This window comes from Ursus arctos, unplaced genomic scaffold, assembly GCF_023065955.2.
Source record: "Ursus arctos isolate Adak ecotype North America unplaced genomic scaffold, UrsArc2.0 scaffold_4, whole genome shotgun sequence".
NCBI classification, from domain to species: domain Eukaryota; kingdom Metazoa; phylum Chordata; class Mammalia; order Carnivora; family Ursidae; genus Ursus; species Ursus arctos.
In genome coordinates, this window is record NW_026623056.1 from 81,631,795 (window position 1) to 81,651,404 (window position 19,610).

At 44.3% G+C, this 19,610-nt stretch overlaps 1 protein-coding gene across 4 annotated transcripts in view; it reads right to left on the bottom strand.

Moving 5' to 3' along the window:
• Positions 1-19,610, bottom strand: part of TIAM1 (TIAM Rac1 associated GEF 1) — a 466,206-nt gene that overhangs the window by 25,285 nt on the left and 421,311 nt on the right. For 2 of the 4 annotated variants that reach the window (XM_057306890.1, XM_048214774.2), the window contains 5 exons: positions 17,148-17,251; positions 7,386-7,565; positions 6,419-6,487; positions 5,965-6,090; positions 391-499 (listed from right to left, as the gene is read on the bottom strand). In XM_057306890.1, the coding sequence (XP_057162873.1) occupies positions 391-499; positions 5,965-6,090; positions 6,419-6,487; positions 7,386-7,565; positions 17,148-17,251 (588 nt within the window). Of the gene's footprint in view, positions 1-390; positions 500-5,964; positions 6,091-6,418; positions 6,488-7,385; positions 7,566-12,765; positions 13,276-17,147; positions 17,252-19,610 lie in introns of those variants that run through there. The other 2 variants (XM_057306891.1, XM_026514628.4) reach the window with 2 other exon arrangements.

Here is a 19,610-nt window from a genome sequence, read left to right on the forward strand (position 1 = left end):
AGTCTGCTTCTCCCTCTCCCTCTGCACCTACCCCTGCTTATGCTCTCTCTTTCTCTCTCTCAAATAAATAAATAAAACTTTAAAAAGAAATAAATAAGAAAACTGACAAGACAGTTAATTCAAGATATCAGGGTGCCTGGCTGGCCCAGTCAGTAGAGCGTGCAACTCTTGACCCAAGTATTGTGAGTGTGAGCCCCACGTTGGGCACAGAGTTTAATTCAAAACAAAAATAAAAGACAGTCACGCATTTCACCCTTACTTGAGGAACGTCTATCTGGCACATCAACGATTCTTGGATTTCTGTCCAAACGCCCCTGACCAGCCACCAGCCACCCCAATGTGAATCTAAAACGGATAAGCCCCCCTGCCCCCCAGTCCTCACCCGCCTACCTTTCACCAGGACCTTGGGGACCTTCGTGTGGCTGGCGCAGAAGGCACTGTAGAGCTTGAAGCGGTCAGCGTAATACAGAAAGGATCCCCCCAGAGAGAACAGCACTTTCTGGATTTAATGAGAAAAACCGCAGTTAGCTCACGCTCACCCTCATTGGGAAATATCAGCAGGCCACAGAGGGAGCTCACATCTGCCTGACCCTCCCCGAAAGTCAGCACCGTTCACACCTGTCACAGCCTCTCTCTGCTCACCGATGGCCTGAAACTGCCTATCGGAATGCGTGAGGGCTCACACATTTGCGTGCTCGGGGTCCGAGCTGGCCTTCTCGCTAATTACACTGGAGATGTCATACTGCTTTTCCGGCCTCGGGTCTTTAAGTGCCCCAGCTGGGATGTGCGAATGTTAATGAGAAAATACCGATGGCATTTTGGAAAAGGCAGAAGGCTCCTACGACCTCTCATTAGCTCCAGTTGGGAGTTTGAAGTGACACACCAAGTAGAGGCAGGAAATGCATACGCCCCAAAAATAGAAGACACGTGTCCCCGGTCACTAACTCCACCCTCTCCTAGCGCGGAGGTGAGGATGCGAGAAACAGGCCTGACCCTGGGAGTGAAGGCCTTCCATTAGAATTTAATATGCCTTGGGATGCCTGGGTGGCTCAGTCAGTTGAGCGGCTGACTTGATTTCGGCTCAGGTCATGACTTCAGGGTCATGGAATCCAGCCCCGAGATGGGCTCCCTGCTCAGTGCAAAGTCTGCTTGAGATTCTTTCTCTCCCTCTCCCTCTGCTCCTGCCCGTTTGCACTCGCTCTCTCTCTCTCTAAAATAAAAAAAAATAAATAAATCTTAAAAAAAAAACCAGAATTAAAAAAATTAAAAAAGTAGGGGCGCCTGGGTGGCACAGCGGTTGGGCGTCTGCCTTCAGCTCAGGGCGTGATCCCAGCGTTATGGGATCGAGCCCCACATCAGGCTCCTCCGCTATGAGCCTGCTTCTTCCTCTCCCACTCCCCCTGCTTGTGTTCCCTCTCTCGCTGGCTGTCTCTATCTCTGTCGAATAAATTAATAAAATCTTTAAAAAAAAAAATTTTTAAAGTAAAGAACCCAGAATTTAATATGCCTAAGGATACTCTGCACCCTCTACATTTTACATAATACATTTATGTATATATACCCAAATATATATACAAGTCTCAGAAAAATATCCTCGATATGTTTCACATTGATTTAGTCTTGTTCAGAGAGAGAGTGCGACTGATTAATTCAGGCTTAGAATTAAAAGTGAGGTTCCAGGAAAAAAAAAGTTTTGGATTTCAATGTGTAATTTATCTAATGAACAATGCACAGAATTCTTTTTTTTTTTTTTTTAAGATTTTATTTATTTATTCAACAGAGATAGAGACAGCCAGCGAGAGAGGGAACACAAGCAGGGGGAGTGGGAGAGGAAGAAGCAGGCTCCCAGCAGAGGAGCCTGATGTGGGGCTCGATCCCAGAACGCCGGGATCACGCCCTGAGCTGAAGGCAGACGCTTAACCGCTGTGCCACCCAGGCGCCCCCTTATGCACAGAATTCTGATAGACTGTCTACTAACAACAAAAAGTTTATTTGGAACCACCCAGAATGCGTAACTAGAGACCCACATTAGTTTCCTACACGTTCCACTCCTCCTCCTCTCCCTTTCAAGCCCCACCCCCTCCCAGCCTCACCACCCTGGCTGAGAGGGTCCCAGCAGGGACAGTCTGACTCTGCTGATACAGTTATCCTTCGAGAAACACTCAATAATTAAACAAGAAAAGATGTGGAAGAAAAAGGTTTAACTGCAACCCCTCGCATTAACCCTATTAGGTCATTTGTCTGTTTAACTTACTACTTACTTAGGGTTCACCATACAGGCAGCCACAGATAAAACATTAATTATAAAGTATTCATTTATTTTTCTGGCCTCAAAAAATGATCTCAGGGCACAACGTGGACACAAGTATGAGGGGTTTACACACAAAGACTGCATTTCCCCAAAGCTGCCCTTCTGGAGGGTGTCACAGAGCCTCTCACTGGCTGACGGACATTGCAAATTCCCAAGGGGATATTTTATCAAAACTTGTTTGACCTCAGAACTGATTTTTTTTCCAAATACTGAGCCTCTCCGAACAAGACTAGATCAATTTGAAATATACAGAGGATATTTTTCTGAGACTTATTGTATATATATTTGGGTATATATACATATATGTGTGTAAAATATAGAGGATACAGAGTATCCTTACGCATATTAAACTCGGGTTTTTAATTTTTTTTAATTCTGGGTTTTTTTTAAAGATTTCTTTTTTTTTTTTCATTTAAGAGAGAGAGAGAGAGAGAGCAAGCGCAGTGTTCTAGGCAACGCAGTTTGAATATTTTAACGAGTTTTTGTATTTTGGGCCAAATATACAAACAGGATTTAAACCAAGTAGCAATAGTGTAACTGACAGCAATAGTTTTGGGAGCAAACGCTGACAATCCAGAAGCCAACTCAGAGGTGCTAGAAACAAGCCCCCGGGCCGTGAATATTCAGTACGCATCAGCTGTCTTGCCTTAGTGACAGAAGGGAGATTGTCAGGTGTTGCCATAAACCAGGACACTGAAGGAAGAGAGTCCCACTCGAATGGAATTTAGAAACAGCTCACTGAAAGAATCCATGCACCAGTCCCTTCTAGAATAACTCTGCTCTACAATGCAGCCATGTCCACATCAAGTTCTGTCCATTTAACTTTCCTCAAGCGATTAACCAGACCTAACCCCACACAACTGGCCTCACAACAAGAGACTGCTAAGTGACTATAATCAACGCTAGATGTCTTAGAGTAAAACCAGGTGTTGTGGGGCACCTGGGTGGTTCAGTCGGTTAAGCATCTGCCTTCAGCTCAGGTCATGTTCTCAGGGTCCTGGGATCGAGCCCCATGTCAGGCTCTCTGCTCAGCGGGGAGTTTGCTTCTTCCTCTCCCTCTGCCCCTCCCCCTGCTCATGCACTCTCCCTCTCTCTATGTCTCTCAAATAAAATCTTAAAAAAAAAAAAAAAACAACCAAGTGTTTTAAGGAATGTCTACATCCATTTTTATTATGATCCTCACTAAGCAATTTTCTGATTAACTAACAAATTACTGGCCCCTGTCATGAGTTCTAACTATCCTAATCAATGTAATTTAGAAAATACATGTTATCATTACAAACACAAACAAACCAAGCTGTATTTCAAATGGACCGCATAACCACCTTGAAGACGAAGAGGGGAGAAAATTAACTCATCCAAGCAGCATTTGAACACACAAAATATGAACTGTAAGCAGTAATTAGGGTTAAAGGGGTATTATGCCTGCAACTAAACTGTTCAGTACTTCAAGAAAAAAAATTATATTACGCGTGTGAGCGCACACACACACACACACACATCAGAGACAGGAAGATAAAGAATAAAGCAAATGTGGTCAAATGTTCATGTTTGGGAAATCTGGGTAAAGGATATCCAGAAATTCTTCAGACTATTCTTGCAACCTTTCCATAAGTCTCAAATTATCTCCAAATAAAAATATCTGAGTATATATAAATATATATTCTTATGCTAAGTGTATGAACGTGGGTGTGTATACTGAATAGCTTCTGTTGCAGAGAAGCAGTGACATACAAAAACATATATAGAAAGAACAGCCTTCACCCCAGTCCCTAAACGTGTATGCCAACAGCACTCAGCCAGATTTCTGCAAGCTCTAGAAGAGGTCGAAGTATATGGGGGTCCTGCATATATAGACAATCGCACCTGACTCCAACACCAGTGCAAAAGTAAAACAGTCCAAGGGGATAGAAGGACAGTCCTTTCGGCAAATAGCACTAGAAAGATCATTCGTATGGAAAAAAGATGACTTTGATTCCAACATCACACCCTAACAAATTCAATTCGCAACAGATTAGAGACCGAAATGCGTATACCCAACCTACAAAGCTTCTGGGAGAAAAAAGGAGAAAATCCTCAGGACCCAAGTTTAGGCAAAAATTTCACAGACATGATACCAAAAGTATGACCCAAAAAAAGAAAAGATTTGAAAAACTGGACTTCATCAAAATTTAAAATTTCGGATCTTTGAGAGATGCTGTACAAGAAGAAAATATTACAAATCCGGGTTCTGATAAAGGAATTATATTCAGAATATAGAAAGAACTCTCCGGACTCACAGTAAGAAAACAACCAAACAATACAGTCAATGGGCACATGATTTGAACAGACGCTTCACCAAAGAGGATATATAAAAGGCAAATTAGCATATCAGAAGATGCTCATTGTCCTGTCATAAGGGAAATTAAAATGAAAGCTCCAACGAGGTGCCACTATACACCTATTAGAATGGCTAAAATTATTAAAAGGGACCATGACCTCTTCATTAGGAGCCTCTGGTGGGAATGTGCACTGGTATAACCATGTGATCCAACCATCTCAATTCCTAGGTATTTGGCCAAAAGAAAGCAGATATCCATACTAACATTTATACACAAATTTGCATAGCAGCTTTACTTGTAATTGCCCGAAACTGGAAACAGCCCAAATGCCCAGCAAAGGTGAAAGGGCCACAAAGCGTACTACACCCGTACGATGGGACACCACGGAGCAAGAGATTGATATATGCAGCCACATGGATGGAAGGCGACATGATCATACCAAGTAAAGTGTGCCACGTTAAAAAAAAAAGAGTATATGCTGCCTGATCCCCCTTGCATAAAATTCCAGAATGCAAACGAATCTGAAACAAAGAGCTCCTGGTTGCCTGTGGCTGACAGGCTAGTAAGAGGCGGGAGAGAGGAATCACAAAAGAGCAGGGAAACACCTTCAAGGGCTGAATTCGATGCTCATTATCCTGATTGTGATGGTTTCACAGGTGTATACATATGGCAAGACTCAGCACATTGTACAATGTGAATAGAAGCGGCGTATCACGTGTCAATTACACCTGAAATAATTTTTTTTTTTAAATTATACGAGAAGCCAACACCACTGTGCAAGAATCGAGGAGCTCTGCCGGTTGGAGGCCCGCACAGGAAGTACCCTTAAGAAAGGAGAGCCAGCCAAGGAGGGGGAAATAAGCTGTAAGCATCCTCGCCGAGGTACTAGTCATAAATCCTCATTAAGGCAAGAAGGACACCGTGTGCTGGAAGACTGTCTTCCTCCTGGGTCATGATAAGCGTTTCCATTAAGCAAAGTTTTCCAGAACGTGATAAATTAACTTGTTTCCTGGGAAACATTTGCTAATAGCAAGTGTTAAAGGGCCCCCCGTCAACAGAACAAAAGGTGAAGGTTGGTCTACCTTCCAGAGTAGAAGCCAGCAGGAGCAGCAGTTTCATACAAGTTGATGGCACTAGTGTCACCCTAGCCAGACAAGGTTCCCCTCTCAGTATCAGTCCCCTCAGCAACTGACCCCACTGGAGGTCCAAGGAAGACTCAACACCAAAGACAGCCTACGCCTCTTGCCATGTGTTCTCGGGAGGTTCCACTTGACCTACAGAATAACCCACCCGCGACAGGAGGAGGCCACCTGACATCACTGGACGACTTACCTTGAATTGATCGACTTTCTCAAGCTTTTCCAAATCGGGTACCAGTCTCACTCCATCTTCTAGAGTTTTCAGAAATTCTACTTGAAACTCTACCATTTCGGTTAGATTTCCAAAGAGCACATCAAGCTGGAAAACGGAAAAGAATTTAAGCCACCCCATATTTCACTGGTGTTCAGAAACTTTATCTGCTTCTGATTTCAAAGTTTTTCTATCACTACTTATAAATTAAGATCATGAGCCCACCACCGGGGGAGGGGGGATTGGGGCAGGGGGTGGGGCCGCTCCTTACTCCCTGGGTGCAAGCCAAGAGCATAACACGCAATCATTTCATCTATTTATTACAATTAAGCGAATTCCAAATGTTTTCAGTACTGTGCGTGTGCCTCACTCCCTCCTCTTCACCAAGTCAAGCTGCAGTCGGACCCTCACAAAGTTTAGACGATTTCCACCATACCTCATCTTGGGTGAGGAAAGTTTCTTTTTGAAGAGGTTTTAGGTATCTCTCCATGAGACAGTTTAAGTCCTAAGGGTTGAAAGGATATCTCATTAGCGCGTCTAAAAGCCTAGAAGGAATCTAAAGGAGAAAAAAACTATGTCCCAAATGCTAACATTACATACAGTCTTTAGGTCATTAAGTTCCCTTAAAGCAGGAGTGAGCCAATCTTTTCAGTAATATTTTTAGACTCTGCAGGCCATGCGGCCTCTGTCACAACTGTCATGGCAGCACAGACAACACATAAATGAATGTGTGTGGCCGTGTTCCAATAAAACTTTGTCAAAACAGGCAGAGTGCTGTTTGGGGCCTAAGGGCCATAATTTGCTGACCCCTGAGTTAAAGACTAAATAGATTAAAAACAGATCACACTGTTGTGACATATAACTAAATTATATAGTTACAGGAATAGATAACCATTATAGTCATAGGAATGTATTACAATGTGTGTATTGTAATGTATGCATAATGTATGCATTATTAGTTATATGTATTATATAGACATTATGAATTATATAGGAATAAATTATATAGTTACAGGAATATAACTAAATATCTGAACACAAATGAGAATACAAAGAAAACAGACACCCTCTGCCTAGACTCAAATTAGATACTGAAAATAATACCTTTAAATCTTTCAAAAACTAAATTCAATTTTAGTAGTAGCCCATCAACAGATTTAGAAAGGTCAGAAGGCTCAATGAATATTCACCATCATCTCCTTTCTGGATTGATCAATTACAAATGTCGATGAACTGCTCTAAGAATTGATGTGCTTGCTTAAGATGCAGGAGATCTGGATGTTCAGAAGAAAGGCCAGATTCCACAGGAGACCAAATCTAGTGTAAGCCCACAAAGTCCCTCATTCAAAACGAGGAGGGAAGGCAGGCCCTGCAGGAAAGGAAGGTAGACCAGCAAGACGTACTTTCACGTAGGTGCGCTCCGTCTCCAGGAGCTCGCAGATCACCTTGCGCAGTTTGTCGGCGTCCGTGAGCTGCCTCATGGTGGCCAGCTGAGGCCCCGTGGTGTCCTGAGGAGATGGGCTCGGGTCAGAGGGGTTCATCTCATGCAGACTGCGGCAAAACGCGGCCACCTGTTCTGTGCTCTTCGGAGCACAGTTTAAAAGGCAAGGCAGATGAAGTTACCTCTCACAAGAGAGACCTGTCTGACATCTGTTCCGCCTAAAGGTGTCCTTCTTGGTTAATGAACTGTCACACGTGAATTACATCTCTCCTTCCCCCAGACTGCTCTACACATATGACAGCTCACTGAACGCTCAAAACACCCATAATGACAATTGCTAACATATTCTGAGTGCTCCCCACATGCCAGGCATTTGTCTGATGTATTTAATCCTCCCACATGGTAAGTAAGGGCTATTAGCATTCCTATGAAACAGCCCAGACAAAAGAGGCCCAGAGAGGTTAAGTAACTCATCTGAGATTGCACAGCTTTGGCACAGCTTGAAAATGGCAGAGCTGGGATTTGAACCAGGCAGTGTGGATCAAAGCCTGTGTTCATAACTACTCTGCAAGAAGCTTACAAATAAGGAGAGGGAGATACAGAAAAATGAAAGGCGTTTTGCCCCAAATACAAGGCTAATTATCACAGCCCCCACTTAAGTAAACTATACTTCCTCTGCCATTTCCAGAAGATGATTTTATAAGCTAAGATTCTTTCTGGCTCTGTTAAAAACTGGCCCTAAGGCAACTTTCTAGATAATGATAGATACCCATATATTTTAAGAAAAAAAAAAAAAGTTTCTGTCTCTCCAGCTTCTCCAAGCAGAAAGACACCTCCTCTCTCTCGAAATAAAGGCTGTTGGGCCCTGAACAAGGCTTCAGTGGGGGAGCTCAGCCCCCACCTAATCTCCGTCCAGGATGATTCAGGTAGAAGTTTCGGGTTCTAGGATTCTAAAATTGCAACTTTTCCAGTTATGCAAAAGAGTTCTCCAAAGCATGGGTGGCAGGCGGGCAGCTGCAAACCCGGTCGAATTAGTACTTGAGCTTGAGTACTTGAGCGGCATATAGCAATCACCTGGGGAGCATGCCCAGCGCACCTTCCAGAGCAATTCAGTCAGGACCTCCGGGGTGGAATGAGCCAGGGTATTGTTTACAGCTCTTGCTGGAATGCCTCCGGAGACTATTGTGTAGCACAAGATCTAGTTTATTAATATTTGCCCAAATGTACCATTCTACAAATGTTCGCTGGATAGCTCCTTGAAGACAGGCTGCCTGCTCACCCTCCTCTCCCTGGCTTCCCCCGTCTCCTTCTCCCCTAGGCACACAGTATTCCCAGCAAACACGGGTGCAAATAAAGAATTCCTCTATCACCCACCCACCCAGGAAGAACATGAGAAGAACATCCTCCCCAAAACAGCAGTTGCTGCCCAGAGCTGAAAGTCAAGGCTGGCATTTGGTGCAGGGCAGAGGAGCTAAACCAAGGGTATTCCATGGGGGCGATCCCTTAAACACAGAGGAAACAGGCAGCCAGCATTAACATGGCTTCCCCTCACTGGCATATCCCAAAGGGAAGGGAGCCCAGAATAAAGGCAGTACAAGGACATGGGAAATCAGAACTGAACAAGGATGCACTCACAACAATGCCATGACAGTGAGGAGGAGAGCCAGGACCCAAATCCACATAATTATTATTGCTTTGGGTTTTGTTTTTTTTTAAGATTTTTTATTTGGGGGGGAGGGGCAGAGGGAGAGGGAGAGGGACAGGGAGAGGGACAGGGACAGGGAGTCTCAAGTAGCACGGAGTCTGACACGGGGCTCAATCCCAGGATGCCGAGATCACGACCTGGGCCGAAACCAAGAGTCGGACACTCAACCAATGGCACCACCCAGGCGCCCCTATTTCAATTCTCTTACAATGACCACAGCTTATCTGTTGCCAGCACTAACCCTAGTCTTAGGTGCCAGAAGGTATTAGTCACCTCTCAGGGGCACTGTTCACTGCTGTCCATGGATTCAGTGTTTCAGGCATTGTACATCCCCACAAAGAATTCTCCTTTCAGGGGCTAACAAAAAACTCACCAAGATGGGCTGAACTTTTTGCTATGTGAATTATATCTCAATAAGAAATAGGAAGAAAGAAAGAATTTCATCAAAGCTTGTTTCTGTAGAAATCAACTAAACAGTTTTATTCAGTTATATTAGTATTTTACTAGCTTGTTCTTAAACATCCAGTTAAATATGACTTTGTCTTACAAATTACACAGGAATGAAAGACCCATGACCCATCGTACAAAAATGCTTGCACATCTTTTAAATGATCCAGTGATAACTATAGCAGGTCACTGCATTATAACATAGATATGATGGCGGGGGGTAACCTTCAGAATTAAAATCCCATGGACAGCCGATGAGAACGAGTGGCAACTAAGAGCCCTCCAGCTTTGCCCAATTGTCCTTTATTGCTTCAACTCAGCATCCTGCAAAAGGAACCTAACACAACAAACGTATAACTGGCACCTTTCCTCACACAGTGCTTTTCTCATTGGCCCAACAGTAACCAAGCCGTCTGTCACGTATATGCAGATTAACATCAAAGCTACTCCTCATGATAAATAAATCTATTGCTTCATTCCCATCAGTGACGCAATATGACTTTCTACAATTTTATCATTTCGACAAGTTGCCATGGGAAATCCAATGTCCTCATAGGGTACACAAAGGGTGCCCCATACTTCCAGGATGGGCCAAAGTTACAACCTGGGGACTCAGGCAAATAGCAAAGGCAGGAAATTCCAGAAGATGCTTCTCTTTTTGCTTCTAATTCTCATCACACTGACCTGTTGCCATTCTCACCTGTATCTGCATATAATAGTAGAAGACATGGGATGGATTTTCTAGGTTTCCTTTCCCTCTGTTTCACCATCAATGCTCTGAGGTTTCCATTTTTAAGAGTGTGAGTAGAATTTCTGACATTGTGTGAAGTTCACCACTTCTAAGGTCTGGCATCCGTATGTTAAGCACGCCCAAGGGGAGAGCAAAAGGTTAGTGGGCTGTGGGCTAGGGCTTTGGTGCTCTAAACCTATGCCATAAACCTAAAGCCCTGTCCTACCCAACCTCATTCCCAAACATCCAGCCTGCTCATCTTTCTCCCCCTCTGAGCCAAGTTCTGGAGAGCAGGGAAAAGCATCCTATAATTGAGCATCCCAGGGACACCCCCAAATTCCCTGAACTCCTCTTGTGAGAGTTCAAAGCCTTAGGTATCCCTCCCTTTTTAGACACAATCCTGAACTTAAGATAAATTTAACCAGGTGCTCTCTTACATGGCGGTGGGGCAAAGCGGTCCCAACACGGGCAACCCTGTTCAAGGCATTCGAGGTATGAACTCTCACAAGGAATATGCACAGAATCTCAACAGACGTAATCTCTTCACTCTCAACTACAGGTTATTTAAATAAAGAATAAAAAAAAAAAACCAGAATTCCAAGTTGCAATGCATACCGTCACAGGATGTTTTGCAAGGCTCTTAATGAAATTTATACTTGGAAACCATTAAAATGATGTCATCAACTTTGAGAATTCTGCTTCACTAAAATATTACCTCCCCCAAAAAACATCCATAGAAGGAAGTATGAAAGGCAGGTCTTTTCTAAAATAACTCCAATGCAGAGATTTTATATGTTGTGGCCCAACTTGTAAGTCCCCCCGGTCCTATACCGTGGCCAGACTTTTTTGCATCAAGATCCATGGAGACCTTCTCTGGGTAGCTTAGCCACAATGTAGGGTGTACGAGGGGCGCAGGGCTCTCCCTGCTCGGTCACTGAGCGTTCTGCACTGTCCTCTTTATCCTACACTGAGCTCTGCAGCCAGAGATGCCTAGAAAGGTGGCTGCCGTGGGAGGTTCCCCACACACTCCTCAAAGCCAAGTTTCCTGGAACTGGGACAGACCGCGAAAGACTGCTAAGGAGACAGTCGAGGTTTCTGTCATGGGAGAAGCGCAAACCTCTCCCCACTGGAGGGCTGCAATCAGTCACCCTGGAAACAGAAAAGCACTTTCGGGGCACTTCAGAGCTGCCAGTTTAAAACTGTCCAAGGTAGCGGAGCTGTTCCACTGTCAGGCCTAAGAATTATCCAACCAACATGCAGAGAAGAGTACACAATTGCAGGAGGAAATGGGCCACTTTACTGAGGCCAGCATGAAGCTCAATGTTTATAATATCACTTTCTTCCTGTGGAAGATGAAAAGAAAGTACAAAAAGAGGGGGGAGGCTTTTAAGTACACACTATTGACTCAAGCTACCCAGCTGTTTAAGCTTTTCCTGTTATGCAACCACTAAAGGCATTTCTATCTGTAGATGAGTTCAGAGTTCTAAAACTGTCCTTTAAGTCTGACCGACTTAACACATCCCACAGATTTAAAAGAGGCCAGAGTGGCCTCAATTCCTAAAACCTTTACTTAAGCTTTTTTGGAGACAAACACCAAAGTCATGTTCTCTGTAATTTCAGAGACCGCTATCTGCAGTGGTCATTTCCCATCACCTTCTCTGTCTCCTTTTGAACACACGTTGAAGAAGAAACATCCGAGAAGGACGAAGGCTTAGTTGGGTCCATCAGGCGTACTCAGGGCCAAATTTCAAGTTTCGTTAAATGACATAAAATCGAATGGTGGACAGACTCCAATATGAATACTGAATGACGAAAAAGTTTAATCGGATTTGGTTAAATTATTCCTTGTCATTAACCCACTAGCTTCTCTTACCAGGGACTCGACATTTACTACAGAGACTGACATGCACAATCTAAGTCAGTGGACATTAAACCACTGTCACGACCCCTGAGCCAACACTTCTATCACCATCGCCTTCTGGTCAGGCAAGCAGAAATAAAGTCAAAAACACTTAAAACTTTACAGGAGGCCAAGGTGAACAGCCTTTTTCCAGAAATGCTTGATGAGGACTCAGACGACTCAGACCGAGGTAGGGATGGGGGAGATTTGCCATACACCTCGTACAGACACACTCACAATCTCAACCACCAAAAGAAAGAAGAATTCGAACGACACCCAGTTTCAAAAATACATAATACATCTTTACGCCACTTAAGAATGAACAAATAGACAAATGTGAAGATTCTGGGCAAATTCAGCTTCGTGCCAACTACCAACGCCCACCCCTCCCCCATGCTAAACTATATATTCTTAATCAACAAGGGGATCTGGAAGGTAAAAAAGGATGCGATCCTGGGGAAAAGCGACAAGCAGAATCACCATCATTTGGACTGCAAAGCATTTCGCTGGAAAGCCGTCACATAAACAAGGTTAGCAAGAGAGAATTCAAACATGCTCACCAGATGAAGTGTCCGATACATAGAGTCACCGGACTTGTCATTGTGTTCGATCCTGGGCTTGCGCTTTATTTTCCACAGTGCAGACATCATCAGGAATATATTCTCATGGTAATTCTACCACCTGACGTGTTCCGCACAGGAACAGAAGTTTCTTAAAATACCCCAAGAGCGCCCAACGCCTTCCAGTTCCCCAGGGAGCACCCTCTCATACAGACAGCCCATGCCGGCTCGCCCAGGAAACCTACTGCCGCATCTCAACGCAGACAGGACGGCAGCTCTGCGGCCCCGCGGCCCCACGGCCCGGCGGCGGCCTCTGGGATGGTGTCAAAGGCTAACTCTCGGACAGGAATTCATGCTTTGATTGCACCTGGCTCACCAACAAAAGTTCCAGAAAGGGAGAACCAAAAGAGACCAGAACACAAAGCAGAAAAAGCCTGCCCAGGATGTGAGCGGCTCTGCTCTGCGGACCAATATCAGCTGATTGGCCAGCGTCATGCACTGCACAGGGATATTACCCCGGCCGGCTCAAACAACTTTGAAGACATCCCTCCCTGAGTCGGGAGCAGGCACTGAGAAAAATAAAATGAAAACACGCTGTTTTTGGGTGGTTTTTTTTTTGGAACAGTGTATGTTTTCCCCTTTTCCGCTAATGCTTTGTTACTAAAGCAGACATTTCCGAGAACAATCCCAATTTGGATTAAAAGGGAAAAAAAGATGGCTTTCGGAATGGAAATGTTCTGAAAATTATTCTAATACATTTGCTAAGTGGAAAACAAAATCACAGCTGCCAGGGGGCCTGGAATGCAGAACAGGACAGCCGGGAGCTCATTAGCATTCACTTCCAGAGACAAGAGTAAGAGTTTTCGATTAGAAGCAGAGAAACAAGTGGGGGGGGGGGCGGCCCCTGGAGGCTGTCACCCACTGTCACAAGAGGAATGAGGTGGCTCACAAAGAGAAAGGCCGCTAGACTGCCCCTGCAGTGTGGGAGCCCCACCCCCACCCCGCGGATGTCACTTTCCAGTGCCACCAATGCTCTCGCGGCAAGCCTGTAATTATCTACTTGCGGAACCCCAAAAGGCCATGAGGAGCAAAAACTGCTATTTAAAAAAAATTTGAAAACCATATGACACTCCAACCTGCATTCTCTAAATTCTGCCCATTATTTCATAAAGCAGTTCATTCAGGAAGAACAGCAAAAATATTGAATAAAAAAATCAACAGCCCTCACAGATGCAGCAGGAATAAAAAAAAAAAAAAAAAAGGATTGCTTGTTTCATTTCACTCCTTGATTCGTCTGCTTATTTATTTAGCCTGGCGCACTCCAAGTAAAGCTAAATCATCCTTCCACGGCTAAAGGGAGCTTACGACTTAAAAATTAATGTGCGGTTTATTCTCAAGAAAAATTACTGATCTAGGAGACATGTCAAAAGAATATTTAATCTTGATCAAGAAACTCAAGATATGTGCTTGCCCTTATTTTAAATCATAAAAAAAATACACCCAGAAAGGTTATGCATTAAGAAAATATGTAAGTGGTTCATGAGTACATATCTAATTGACTGACGTAGTGCACTAATTAATTAATTCCTTCTTTTTCCGAAACTTGGTATTTAACACCAGACTTTAACCAATCTGGCCAGAAGGTCGTTTTAGCATAGCAGGTAACAACACAAGGCCTGGTTTTGCCATCTCAGAGCTGTGTGACCTTCACTGAGTTGCTAACCTCTCTGTTCTAATATCATTACCTAAGAAATAGAGGGAATAATAGTATTTCTCTCTCAGAGGTATTGTGAGGATGAGATAAGTTAATATGAATGGTGCCCAATATATACAAGATAGGAAATAAGTGTTAGCTCTCATTTATTGTTAAGAATACACAGTAGGGGGGCACCTGGGTGGCTCAGTCCATTAAGCATCTGCCTTTAGCTCAGGTCCTAATCCCATGGTCCTGGGATCCAGCTCCCCACTGGGCTTCCTGCTCAGCTCAGCGGGGAGTCTGTTTCTCCCTCTCCCTCCGTCCCTCCCCCACTTCCTCCCCCCCCCCACCGCGGGCTCCCCCCCCCTCGCCCCCGTGCGAGCTCTCTCTCTCTCAAATAAATAAAATCTTAAAAAAAAGAGAAAGAATACACAGTAGGACCCTGACTCCAAGAACCATTTGCTCAATTTAAGTTTTTTGTTCCCAAATATCCAAAGTGAGACATTAACTCATTAAAGGCCTCAATTTAGTTAACTAACTTGGGTTGCATGACAAAGCAGTTCAAATAAAGAAGATAAAATGTGAATCGAACCAAAACTAGGGAGTATTTTTGGGTACAGAATCACACAGTGACCCCCAACCTAGTGAAGAGGAATAAGAACTTAAGGTTTTAGCACAGGTCACTGTACTAGCTTTAAAAATACCGACCATCACCCAAACTCGCCATTGATAATTTTGAAGACATTCTCTTTTACGAGAGCCCACCATGCATTTCTACAGTGAAATCCGGGGACGGGGTGTCCTGTTCCTACATCCAACCCTGTCTGTTCCAGGTGAGTTTTAGACCTATTCTCTGGAGAAAGAACCATGAAGTCAGCCAGGCAGCCAGGGAAGTTCAACAAAACCTTGGGGTCCCTTCCTTCCTCTCCACTGCCAAACCGACTATTACAGAGGACCCTGTTTAGGACCTCATGACTCACAAAATTTCAAATGAAAACAATCTCAAAATCCACAAGGAATGAGAACATTGGCCTATTACAGTGAGGTAAAAATGATCCAAGTTAAAAAGTATTCAGAAATAAATGTTTTAGATATAGGAAAAATAGCTGTAATCCTAAATCAAATTAGAAACTGAGAATAAACATTTTTAAGTTCAGTAACAAAGTGATGTAATTAATACCCTTCCAAACATCTTACCTCAATTTGGAAATAATCCACTTTTCTGGAGGGTTACTGTCCCTCCCCCCACCCCCAAGTGCCTAAAAGTAAAGTAAGGGCCACACACCTAAAAGGTAACTATAAGCAAGTTTTTGTTTGTCTTTTTTGGCTTTAAATGAAATACGTCTATTTTCATTCACCTGTGTTTTAATTAATAACCAACAACATAAAGCCTTTTATAAATATCAAAATTACTTTCAAATACTAAGTTTTATACTGTGCTCAACTTAGGACGCGGAGAACGGTGATCCCATCTATGATGGTCAAAGAGACACACATGGGGTAAGGGTGATGTTGAAGATAAAGGCACCCACACGCAGAGAAATGTAGGTTTTTAAAATAATGGTTCATATTTGAATAGCATATTTCCATGACCAACGTGCTCTCCTAAGTTATATTATTTGACACTCCCCCTCCCCCGCCTGCCCCCATCATCCAATCACCGGGCAAAGGCAAGAATCACCCTGACGTTGCAAAAGGGAAAACAAAGGTATAATTTAAAGTTACGTGATTTGATCAGAGCAAGCGACTGGTAGATGTCAAACCAAAGAAAGAAAGGTGGGTGGAGGGATCCACGTACATATGTCAACAACACTATAAAAGGTGAATAAACACAGAAACAGAATCACGTGAGACGCCTGGGTGGCTCAGTCGGTAAAGCCTCTGCCTTGGGCTCAGGTCATGATCTCAGGGTCCTGGGATGGAGCCCCACGTTGGGCTCCCTGCTTCTCCCTCTGCCACTGGCCCCTGCTCATGCTGTCTCTATCTCGAATAAATACATAAAATCTTTAAAAAAAAAAAAAAGAAAGAAAAAGAAACAGAATCACGTACAATTACTTTTGCTGGGGAAGGGCCTTTGGACAGAGGTAACACCAAGTTTTTAAATTGCTGTATTTTGGAGAGTGCGCTGAGAATAGGCGGACCCACAGAACCCTTTGTGAAGTGGGATAAAAGCATGATGAATTATGGAAAACAGATTCACGGTCTTCCACCAAAGACTCAGAATAAGGGCTTTCTCACAGGCCTCGAACAACTGAGGGGCACGCTGTATAAATAAAGAAAAAGATCGTTTCTTTCTCTTTCACGTAAAAACCACTCACGTTTAACAAGAGCCAAACACAGATCATGCAAAAAGAGTTTGCTGCAGAAACCATGCATGGCAAGAAAGTCTATTTGGCTCAGCCACGCACACTTTGGATGCTATTTCTTCAAACACAGATGGAAATGTGAGAGGGAACCAGGTGAAATGAGATGTGAACTCATTAAAACTGATTTCTGCCCTATATTCGCACGTATAGGTTTGTTATCGAGGCTGTAATTGGGATTTGGTTTCTTAGTGACATCTCAGAGGTAAAAACACTCGGTTCCGTGGAGAGGCCTTCTAACCACCTACAGCTGCAAAGGTGACCTGTCAGCTGTGATTCTTCGGTGGTTCGACACGTGGGACGTGAAAATGAAAATCTCTCACCTTGCTGCTGTGATCAGTTTCATCTGAGGATTCCAAGTCCGGCCCTTCGGTCTCCTCCAGAGCAGTCTCGGCGCTACTGCCCTGCTCGCTGCAGAGGCCGTGTCCTGTGAGATGAAATCAGACGAAAATGTGGGTCAGCATGGAGAGCAATTGCTAAAAGCCAGGCCTCTGCAAGGGGGGCACAGGGTCAGGCCCCCGACATGTACATACATTGTCAGACCCTCCAAGTGGGAGCTCCACTATCTCGGCTCAGTAAGTGTGTTCTGTTGTGTTTATTGTTACTACTATTATTTTTATATGATAATGCGTACATATATATATACTTTTTTAAATTTTATAATACATAATTGTATCGTATGTTGAAGCCCTAACCTCCCGTGTGGTGGTGTTTGGAGGTGGACCCAAGGACGATAAACATTCAGTCCATAGCATGTGTGATGTCTGTTTTTGCAAAAGTCTGGCCATCTATAAACCTAACACCATACTTCCATACTTCCCAACATGTCCTATGCAAAGATGAAGGAAAAGAACATGACAATCACGGTCCTCTGGCGGGCTTCTCAAATTTAAAGAATATCTAAACCCCTAGGGGATCCTGCTTTGCAGATTCAGATTCAACAGGTGTAGGGTTGGACCAAAACTTCTGCATTTCTTACAAGCCCCGAAATGACACCAATCCATGTGGTCCCTGGACTACACCTGGGGTAGCCGGGTTCGAAGACATTTAAAAACCTGGATCAGGGACGACAGCACTGTGACTACAAATGGGCAAGATAGAAAACGAGCGTGAAGGAGCTACTTTCTGACTCTGGATGAACGCCTCTGTTTGCAAAGAGGTTGCTCTATCCAGTGACGCCACCAGACTCAACATTGGCTCGGCATCACTTTCTGTTCGAATTCAAAGTTGGCCGCAAAACAGGGAGGAAGCCGACCTCTAAGCAAACACTTATGCTCCAAGGCTGCATCCTCTGGTCCCCTGTCCTCCTCTGCAGTGAAGCACCGACCAAGTGAACACAACTAGATGGAAGTTTCCGGCCGTGTCCTCCCTTTTGCTCTGGCTCAAGAATTTTCTTTTTCTTTCTCTTTCTTTCCTTCCTCCCTCCTTTTCTTTTCTTTTCTTTCTTTCTTTTTTAAGATTTACTTATTTACTTGAGAGAGAGAGAGAGAGAGAGAGAGAGTGCGAGCATGCACAGTGGGGAGGGGCAAAGGGAGAGGGAGAGAGAGAATCCCAAGCAGACTGCCACGCTGAGCACAGAGCCTGATCCCACGACCCTGAGATCATGACCTGAGCGGAAACCAAGAGTCGGACGCCCAACCAACTGTGCCACCCAAGCACCCCTGGCTCTAGGATTTTCTGATTACCTGCTCCCTCTCTCATTTGGTGGTAGTGGTCAAAGAAAGAAGCTCAGGTAACTTGGTGGCTATCGACTATGTCATATTGTTACCCCCATGGGAAAAAAGGTGATTGAACACTTTGCATGGGGGCAATAACCCAGATGCTGGAGCCAGGAAAATAGGGCAAGAGTTGATCCCCAATGTGGAGGAGCAGATGAGCTCATTAGGGACACTTTGCTAAGTGCACTAGGCTCTTGGATCACAGGAGCCACAGCTCCCTCAGCACCACCCAGAGCAGCCAGGCTGCACACCATGCAGGGGCACCATTCCTACTGTAGTCTGCAGAACGGCAACCCCCAGACGGCACAGCCAGATGCTGTGAGCCTACGTATCTCACATGTAACAAAGTGCCCGGGTACAGCTCATGCTCACCAAACAGGGGGAAAACAAATGAAGGGATTTTCATTGTTAATGATAGTGTGGGGCTAGGTATCCTGGAGGGAGGGAGAGAGAGAGAGAAAGAGAGAGAGAGAGAGAAAGGAAGGAACGGAGGAAGGAAGGAAGGAACGAAGGAAGGGAGGGGATAGAAAAGAAAAAAGAAAAGAAGAGAAGAAAAAAGAAAATCCTACTTCTACAAAACACTTAGGAATGCTAAATAAAACATAACAAAATCCTTTTAAACAAAGAACTGAGCTCCAAGAAATCCCAGAGCCCAAAATGAAGACAATAAATTAGGAGCTGGTAGGCCAGTCTGAAAGCTGTGGCAATGCTGAGTAAATCCATCAGTCCCCAAACCCTAATGCAGTGTTTCCCAAAGAGAGAGAGAGATCTATTGGTGGTAGGAGATGAACAATTTGGGGGGGGGGGGCAAAATCGCACGCTTGGCAGGGACACTTGAGTCTCCTTGGCTCCTGGGCAGTAAATACAATTAGCACTCCCTGGTCTCTGTGCCAATAAAGATGCACCCACACATTTCCCAACAGCAGTACCATCCCAGTTTGGGAACCAATGCCCTGGAGACTCTCGTTTCAACTGTAAAGACATGACACTGAAAACAGGTGTCAGATCCGTACAAGTTGGGAGAGTTAGAACTGAATCTCCCACGTTCATATGGTTCCCCTGAAGGGC